This window comes from Takifugu flavidus, chromosome 1 (assembly GCF_003711565.1).
Source record: "Takifugu flavidus isolate HTHZ2018 chromosome 1, ASM371156v2, whole genome shotgun sequence".
NCBI classification, from domain to species: Eukaryota; Metazoa; Chordata; class Actinopteri; order Tetraodontiformes; family Tetraodontidae; genus Takifugu; species Takifugu flavidus.
In genome coordinates, this window is record NC_079520.1 from 17,615,519 (window position 1) to 17,624,421 (window position 8,903).

The 8,903-nt window shown below is 43.8% G+C and overlaps 2 protein-coding genes across 4 annotated transcripts; one reads left to right on the forward strand and one right to left on the reverse strand.

The window, feature by feature from the left end:
- Positions 1-3: 3 nt before the first annotated feature.
- On the reverse strand, positions 4-6,618 carry dcun1d3 (defective in cullin neddylation 1 domain containing 3). Of its 2 annotated transcripts, XM_057034736.1 has the most exons (4): positions 6,265-6,615; positions 5,211-5,293; positions 3,134-3,672; positions 4-1,788 (listed from the first exon to the last, which is right to left on the reverse strand). In XM_057034736.1, exons 3-4 carry the CDS (start codon positions 3,562-3,564, stop codon positions 1,245-1,247), a joined length of 975 nt encoding a protein of 324 aa, XP_056890716.1. In that variant the 5' UTR covers positions 3,565-3,672; positions 5,211-5,293; positions 6,265-6,615; the 3' UTR covers positions 4-1,244. The 2 variants fall into 2 exon arrangements, with proteins under 2 accessions (XP_056890716.1, XP_056890725.1); XM_057034745.1 differs by lacking the exon at positions 5,211-5,293 and having other exon boundaries at positions 6,265-6,618.
- A 338-nt stretch (positions 6,619-6,956) lies between these two features.
- lyrm1 (LYR motif containing 1) lies at positions 6,957-8,903 on the forward strand. 2 transcript variants are annotated; one of them, XM_057034766.1, is made up of 5 exons: positions 6,957-7,078; positions 7,637-7,800; positions 7,886-7,946; positions 8,404-8,435; positions 8,527-8,903. In XM_057034766.1, the coding sequence occupies exons 2-5, from the start codon at positions 7,645-7,647 to the stop codon at positions 8,638-8,640; spliced, it is 363 nt and encodes a 120-aa protein (XP_056890746.1). In that variant the 5' UTR covers positions 6,957-7,078; positions 7,637-7,644; the 3' UTR covers positions 8,641-8,903. The 2 variants fall into 2 exon arrangements, with proteins under 2 accessions (XP_056890746.1, XP_056890738.1); XM_057034758.1 differs by having other exon boundaries at positions 6,977-7,078; positions 7,614-7,800.

The following is an 8,903-nucleotide window of genomic DNA, read 5'->3' on the forward strand; positions in this document are numbered from 1 at the left end:
CTCTTCGCAGTCAAAAGTTCAACACTGTTTTTATTCATTATAAATCAATACATTTTATATAAAAAGGGACAAAGGGATGTTGAAATAAAACCATTGCAGTTGTAAACCAAACAGGCCAAGTCCACCCTCTTACCAAAGTGGATCCACATCACGATATTTCTGATTAGCCACAAACACTCGTTCTTCCCAAAGCATCCTACTCAAGTTCAACCTACGGATTAGAAAATGTTTAAAATGAAAACATTGTGATCGACATTAATCTCTCTGCAGAGCATTGCAAGTGTGGCAATGAAGCAAGCAATTCTTTCTTGTGCAGTCTACTATAACCATTACCAGCAGCAGTCAATGCACTCTGCACATCCCCGGACAAGAAGAAAACAACATGCTTTTCTGTGTTAGAGATGGCCTAAAATGAGTCGTCAGAAGTCTTGAGAGCCAGCATCATTGTGTTGAACGCACTTAACCTGCTTCTCATTAATAGCTACAGCCTGCGTGGTACATGCTAGAGGTCGAGGGGGGAGCACAGCCCCTTGCTTAAACAAGCAAAGCTCACTGCACTAGCGGCACTCAAATCACTCAATGCAGGACAGAGGGTGGGTGTTACCGTGGAAACCAAAATGGATTTCTTACAGATATGACTTTTGAAAATCGTGTTAAAACAAAACTAGCTTTATGACAGAATTCATCACCGTTTGCCCGGCAACCGAGGCAACACAAGTGCAATTACTCCTCACAGCACTGCAAGATCAAAAGCATACAAATAAATTACGTTGATGACCTGGAAGTTCATGTTGTGATGGTAAGGACTATTTTTCAGTAAGGTTATCCAATTTTCCCTTTTTCACCAACCGTCATTTCCGTGTATCCGACATCAGCAGTATTGGGGGGGCCAACCCAGGAGAGACAGTAAAGGAGATGCTATGGCTTTCCTTTGATTAAACCAAGTTTGAGCTATAGCCACTGGGTTATGGTGGGTGGAGTAGGTTATAATAAATCACATATGCAAATACTAAAAACACTCAAGGGGAAGAGCAATGTAAAACAATAACTTAAATAGAAGTGCTTAAAATATAATTCTTAGAGCCCTTTCAGAAACCAAAAAACAAAGTAGGAATCCCACCCTAACAGAAAGAGTGAAATGAACAGCTGTTATTGTAATACTAATATCCATTCAATGATTCACAGGTGTACAGTTCACAGGCAGGTCACATCCTCCCCTTCCTTACAAATATTTTGTTTCCTGGTCAGTGGCCCCCCCACGTCTGTGAGCCTCGGCTTCCCTCTGTTTCGAGCCTATCTGTGGTGGTGGAACACTCTGTCTCGGTACTCCTCCCCTCTTCCTCCTTTGCCATCTGTGCCTGCTCCTCCTTTTTTTTCCGGTGCTCCAACTCCCACTCCACAAAGGTGTCAAAGAGGCTGGGCCAGGCCTCATCCTCGCTATAGTTGCTCAGGTCAGGCCCAATAGTCTGGGTGAAGTTCAGGAACATGTTCCACGTGTCCCTTGAGATGCCCCGAATACCTGAGGGGTTCTCCACCAGGAAGTCCAGCCAGTGCTCTAAGATAGCGGGTGTATCCTGAGTGAAAACCAGACGCCACAGAGCAATGGCGATGTCACGCTGCAGCGAGCGCTGCCCTTCCTCCGCATCCAGGCCAAACTGGAAGGTGAAGCGGTACAAATCCTTGAAGTTCTCCTCGCCACGAGCGTCCACTAGCATGCAAGGGAAACGCGAGTAGATCCCCTCGAGGCTGTCTGCCTGGATCGCTTTACAGCCGTCGACAAACTCCTTCCTGGTGACACAGAGAAAAAGAGCCAAACTACATCAATATCACTCCAGACACACTTTCAACAGTTCATAGAAATCATGTACAACGAGCAGCTTCAGCGGGGCTCAGCTGACAGCGAAAAGTGTCTGTGACGTTATCCAAAGCCTGGATGGAAAAGTGCTGAGCTAAAAATCCGAGGGGGCGGAGCTGTGACAAGTGGTCTTGTGGGCGAGGCCCCCTATTCATCTCCAACACCCCGGGCGGGATGGCAAACAGGGATCCCCCCCCCAACCTGACGGGGAAAACAGTTTTCCTGTGAATGTGAGTGTAGCTGAGCTCCAAGAGCGACGATAGATATGCACGCTGCAACAAACGGGGCTCAGGGAGCCGCTTCTTTGGTTACAAGTGGAGTTTTCAAACGCCAGGATGATCCTTTTAGCATGCGGAGTCCAAAACTAATGCTGAGCCCTGTCAACAGCCCCCAAAAATCCAGTGATCCGGGTCATTTTTTGAACGGACATGTTTCACACACACTCCAGCGCTGTTGTTGTCCAAGTGGAGAATTCAAGCCTGCGCTCCTGTTCTGTCTCCAGCCGACACTGAGATTAAGCCAGCAGATAAACTCCAGCAACATGTTTGACAGCGGCTGGAAACCTTCTTTTCTTTGGATGTGAAACGCTGTGCTTTGAGGCTTGGCTGGTATTATTGTGTTGATCTAAGCAATCAATGTGAAAAACAGGCTGGGTCTCCCCATCACTCTCTCTTTTCTAAACGCTCCCTGATAGTGGCGCTGATTGCCTGTCCCGCCACAGACCGTGATGATCACGTGACAGCGTGTCACCGATTTGATCTCATTAACAGGCAGAAAGCAGCAATTAGCACTGCCATCGAACAGAAGTTAAATCATGAAGCTTCAACTGCACGTCTCTGTAAACAGTGTCCACACTATCTAGTTTCATGATGGGAGTATTTATGTATCTGGAACCTTGCTTGTTTCTTCTGCCAAAAGCTCAGTTTTATCAGCAAAATACATGTGTTAAATTCCCGTGAAATAGGAGACAGTGAACTCTCTCGGTCTTTAGAAATGTGAAACAACACTTAAAATGGTAAAAATCTTGCTGGAACTCAAACTGAAAATGGTTGGATTGATCTCATCACTCAAATTCTCATAGTAATCACTAATAAATTTATCAGGAAATTGAAAAAATAATCTAAATGCAGGGAAAATCCATCCCTTTGTCACACAGAAACAAGAAATAAATAAATAGGACTGAAAATAATCCAAGTCTATGAATTTTGTCTTAAAGCTCATTTACATACAGCGATGATATTTGTTGCTCCCATCGATAAGAGCAACAAACCGGTTTACCTCGTAAACTTGCACATGGTCGCCGCTTGAAACTTCCAGGCGAGGACAAGGACGCGGAACTCTGCCGGGTCCACACACAGGTCATTGCAGAACCTCTCCATGCCTTCCTCCAAGATGGCATCTTCGTGCTCGTCCTTGTAGCAGCGGAACAGCTCGCTGATGCGCAGCATCGACAGCCCGTCTCTGTCCAGGTGCTCGTCTTTCCGCGGGTCCCCCATCACCGCGGAGATGACTGGGGTTTCCACTCGCACTTCCTGGGCCTTGGTGCCATTCAACAACTCGCTGCTGGCTTTGCTACACAGGACGCTGGGCTCTTCTTTGTGCCCCCCGCTGCTTTTCTTGTGCTGAGACTTGGAGCTGCCGTCCTTGTCTCCACTTTTGCTGCCGAGGGACGACGTCGGGTTCTTACACTTGGTGACACACTGGCCCATGTCTTCCTTCCTGGTCCCTGATCTGCCTTTCCTCACCTTTAGTCCCCTTCTGAACCACCAAGACGCCTCTGCTCTGCCCCGCCGGCACGTCTCAACATACCCTCAGGCCTGAGGGGGAGAAGAGTTTAAAAATGATCAATGTCACCATCACATCTGCCATTGAATTGTTCTTGTTGTAATCAGAATGTTTGTTTGAGGGAAACCGATCGAAGAACCATTGGTCTAGGTGGTAGATAATAGTAAGGAAATTCTAAGCCAAGAACAATTTTTAAAATAAGAAAATGCCTGATAACAGATATCTACTGATTCCATTTTTTAGTTAAATCATTACGTTTTGTCATTGTTTACTCCACATCGAAACAGAGAAATCATCATTAAAACCCAGTTTAGTTGTATTAAAGTAATTCAGCCCACAGTTACACGAGCTCTGAATGAGGACAGATTCAGTGATGCAAATTCATGAAGCACTTTTCCACAAGAAATCCTTTTTTTTTCTTTTTGAAAAAGTGCTTCATAATCCCTATAGTCCTTTCATAGCCCCAATAACCGTCCTTTTAGCAGAACATAAATTAAATATAGATGTCTCAAAGGAAAAAGAAATATCTTTTTTAAACTAAGAATTAAATAGGGCCATTTCACATCTTGTAGTTTCCATACAGATTACAATGTTCTGATGGTTTCATTTAGCTCAAACGTGGGCCTCCTCATCAGCCATGGTTTAAAAAGTCTCCAGTCTTATATTTGTTTTGATGCACACGCGTGCAGCCATAGAGCCGTGTGCAGCTGTCTGATGGGCCCTTTATTAATGTCCAAGGTGAACGTGTTTCCTACGCAGATGGGGTTTGTCATTTGTGCTTCAGTGGACTGTGATGCTGCCTGGGTCGCTGTGCAGCCTCCTGAGTTGAGATGCAAATGAGCAAAGAGGAGCACAATGATGTTTGGCTAATGAATCTGTGCGTGGCTATTTGGAGGTTAATTCACAACTCTGAGGTTGGGCAGGAACCTTGAATGTTGAGGTTAGATGATACAGGGAGTGGAGGGTATAGAGCACATAGAGTACAGGGAAACAAAGAGTTGCAGAGATTACGTAGTATAGATCCCTAATCGATGGGTCAAATTCCCTCAGATTCTTTGATGGTCATGTTTGCTGTCTGATCTTATTTCTGCGTGGGACCAGGCGCCTCCCAGCTTCTTCAGGCGCACCCAACCCATAGAGCTTTCTCGTGTCACTGGACAGTATTTACACATAGAATAACCCGTACTCGGCATTATGGTGCAAGTGTAGTGTTCTACACACAGCGTTTTAGTCTAAAAATTCTAAAAACCGAGTAGCTGCGTTAACATCAAAACTTAAGTGGCTTGTCAAACTGGACCGTCTCATTGAGACAATTGCTCCTGTCACACAAAACACAATTTAAAGGATCTAAGAGAGACAAAACAGTTCTAATTCCCTAAACAACGGCATATCACACAGGGTTACTGCATTAGAACCTGTGTAGTTAAATTAAAGCTCAGGTCTTACACAGCCCCCCCCCCCCCCCCCCCCCCAACACTACTGAGTCAACCAACAGTGGTTAATACAGACAAAGGCACTTAATGATTATTAGTTTGAGGCCATACACGAGGTGTTTGACAGGGATACTCACAGACAATCCTTCTGATGGCACTGGCCACAAATCAAAGTGTCCTTCTATTCTGCTCCATCGCTGTGACCTTCGCAGTCGCAATGCTGAAAAGACACATTATGGAGTCACCATAAGCAGAGAGGGAGAGCTGGCCACAGGTAAACCCGCAGGTTGGTTTCACGGCATCATGTGACTGACCACCTAAATGGGGCCATTTTGTACCAACCTGGAACAACAGTTGTGTCCATCACAGATCTGATACCGCGTTGTAGTCGCTGTTAAATGTGCACATGCTGTGACTTTAGTGGACACCAACCTCTCAAATTAAAGTCACAGCATCTGGACCCCCAACTTCCCCTCAGACAACTAAAGACAGCAACTTTTATTCGGTTTGAGACCATTTTCTACCCTGCGACCACCAATAAACAACGCGCCTATGCCGACCGGCTGCACGGATGCTTGCGGAGGCATGTTGAGGCAAATGTCCCTCCACCCTGATATGCCTGCTATACAAACGATATAACCCCCCGATATTCATCACATTTCATTTGTCGTGCACGTCGAGATATCCACCCAGTTCGTCTTATAAACGAAGGGAGTTTGAATATTTGCATCAGACATCGGTCAGATTGTAGTTTTAGGTTTCGGCGGCGGAAATGAATAACACTGTTTTGCCAGAGTGCATTGTCAATAAAGTTCAACGGAATTAAGAACATCTGGTACAAACGTTAATTTCGACCAGTTTGTTTTGCTCGCTAAGAAGTGGCGAAAACTGTCAGGATAAACTGAGTTTAAGAGCACAGAAACATCCATGGTTGTCACATACACGAGATCATTCCCTACTCATATAAACACGGCACTTAACTGTTCATTAATACGAAAAGCTCTTCCTCTGAAACTCAAACCGATCCCCACACACAGCTATTATAGAGCTATTTACATTAAAATTATCTGGCCCTAACGGCGTCGCCATAGCTAGCTAGCATCAGCTCGGTTACCAAAAACTTAGCTATCAGCTAAGCTAGGTCGATTATTAAGACAGAAATACTACAGTTATATTCGGGAAAAAACTTACCTTTATTGAAAATTCTATGGGTTGTGATGGGATGTGCATCACGCCAGCAATGCCAAAATAATTCAACTATGTGGTAAGTTGGACAGCGATAAACGAGCACAAACGAACTGTGAAAACTCGTCGCGTTAACTCAGACTGTTAGCTACCTAGTTAGCAGCTAGCAGGTGGGGAAAAAAACTTTAACGTCAACATCTGTGCAGGGTCCCCTTTCAGGTAATATAATCGGAAAGCTTGCAACAAGTGTGCACTTCTGAAAGCAGTTGGGAGTTCACTTGCTATGAGGAATGACTTTAAAGTCTTCCTCGGACTATAGCAACCAATTTCTTTGTGCCTCCCCCTGTAGTCATTGAGTCGTGCTACATTGTGGGCATTTTCCTGCATCACTTCCTCTCTGCTCACAAGCAACCAACAGCTGATCTTCGTCTCAGCCACGGCAACATTACAATAAGCCCGAACTGCAAAACAAAGTTGTTTGCGTCGAAATACTAACTAACTCCAAGAATCTTACGACCTAAGCAATAACCTGATCATATATTTCATCCCTTGAAACATTTTAGGTGAAATGTGACAAAACCACCTCTATACAAAAAATACAAACGCTGTCTTCTTTAAATGTCAGTCGTGCTATTGTGGCTTTAAATTTAAATATGCTTTTGACTTCATACTTTAAGAAGCGTGTAAAGACGATAGGTGCATTTAAACGTTACTTCCTGGTCGTTCCTGCTTCCATGCGACCGTGTCGGAAAACGTCATCAACATGCGACGAATGTGTTTCTGCAGGCTCGTTGCAAAATAAACCTGTCGCACCGGCACAGTAGGTCAAATTGGATGTATTTTTTAAAGAGCAGATGTAGTTGTTCCAACGCTAAAGCATAATGTTAACGAAACATATTTGCTATATTGGCAGCTGTTTTAGAAGACTATTCGCCTCATTCGAGAGGCTTCTCCAGTTCTAACAAACTGGTGGGAATCCCTGATATGCTGGTTTTGTGATTACCAAACAGCACATGATGACCAGGAGGATACACACTATTTTCACGATAATGAAATGACCACCAGCGACCACTAACAATAGACTTCAGTAAACCAGCACAGTACAGAGATATCAGAGACTTCCACCAGTTATTTAGGACTGAAGAAGCTGAAAAGAAGACATGATATTTTTAAAAGTTTTAAATTATGTAAATATACAGTGTATAAAGAGATTTCATGGAAACCACTTTGCATATTTGTGGTCTTAAAAACAAAAAAGCATTTGAGCATAGTAGAGTGGTTTTCGAGGTTTGCTGATGTTAATGAGGAATCAGCCAGAACAAGAATTGTAATGCCCATCCTGCACCTTTCTCCAGTTTTTATTTTTTATTTTTTGTAGCGCTGAAGATGGCTTCGACTCGCAGGGCGGTTTTATCATTATACTCAAGGTTGTTCCGCGTCGCTAGGACCTGGCAGGCACAGACTGGAGCTGCAGGAGATACAGAGACTGAGAGGAAATACATAGTTCAGGAGGCCCGCACATTGTTCAGGCAGAATCAGCAGGTAGAAACAGCCATACAGCAAATACAGATATATAAAAATGAGCTCTCTCTAAGATTAATCTTGTCCTCTGTGATCATTCTATCAGCTTACAGATCCAGAATCAATATGGAAGTGTATAAAGGAATGTGAAGCGAGGATAGAAATAGGTGGGTACGTGGAATGTTTCCACATATGCATCTTAATTCATATACTTTTACTCTTCAATCAGGGTGATGAAACAGTGCAAAGGTGTAAGTCACACAGCACCATTTGTAATATTTTTCTGGTAACCCTCGCTAAAAATTATGACAAAATATGTCCTACATGGTCTATGCAGACTGTGTGTGTGTGTGTGTGTTTGTGTGTGCGTGTTTGTGTTTGTGTGTGTAAGATTTGTTGCTGAATTACTGTTGATGCTATATGACTCTATTCCACTGGAGTCCATAATTAAAACCAGATCATTGTGTCTGCTCTTATAAGATCTGTCAGGATCTGTGGGACTGTACTTCTGTAGTTTCAGGTTTTATTTTAAAGAATAGGATCAGAAATGGGGACCATAAAGAACTCTTCAGTCCTGCTGATATATTGTTGTGTAATGTTTGTGCCATTTTTAAAATATTTCAGGTTTGCATTACAGGAACCCATATCCCAGAGCCGTAAGTGCTACCAGTTTACTGTCTCTCTGCGTGAGTTCATTCCCTGTTGACAGACTATGTTCAGCAGTTTTGTTCCCTGTAACTCTCTCAGATCTACCTGCCGCCGCTCGGACTGGCGACTCAGAAAGGCAGGAGACTGCGAGCGCAGCAGCGTCTGAGGAAACAGGCCAAGCCAATTTACTTACAGTCACAAGACGAAACCTGACGCTCGATTTTGTCCCTCATTGTGTTCAAGTTACCGTGGCTGCAGTTCTCAGACAACCGCTGTCGGCAGTTTCTTCATCTTATGTCCACGTTTATGGCTTAAACGTGAGCAGGGAAAATGTTAGTGCTCTTGATTTGTAACATAAGGTAACATTTTTATTTTAATGTATGTGTGTACGTTCTGGTAATTACTGAAGATGTTGTGTGACTCATCTGTATAAATAGATATCTAAAAGCATCCAAGATAAGAAGTGTGTCAAATAA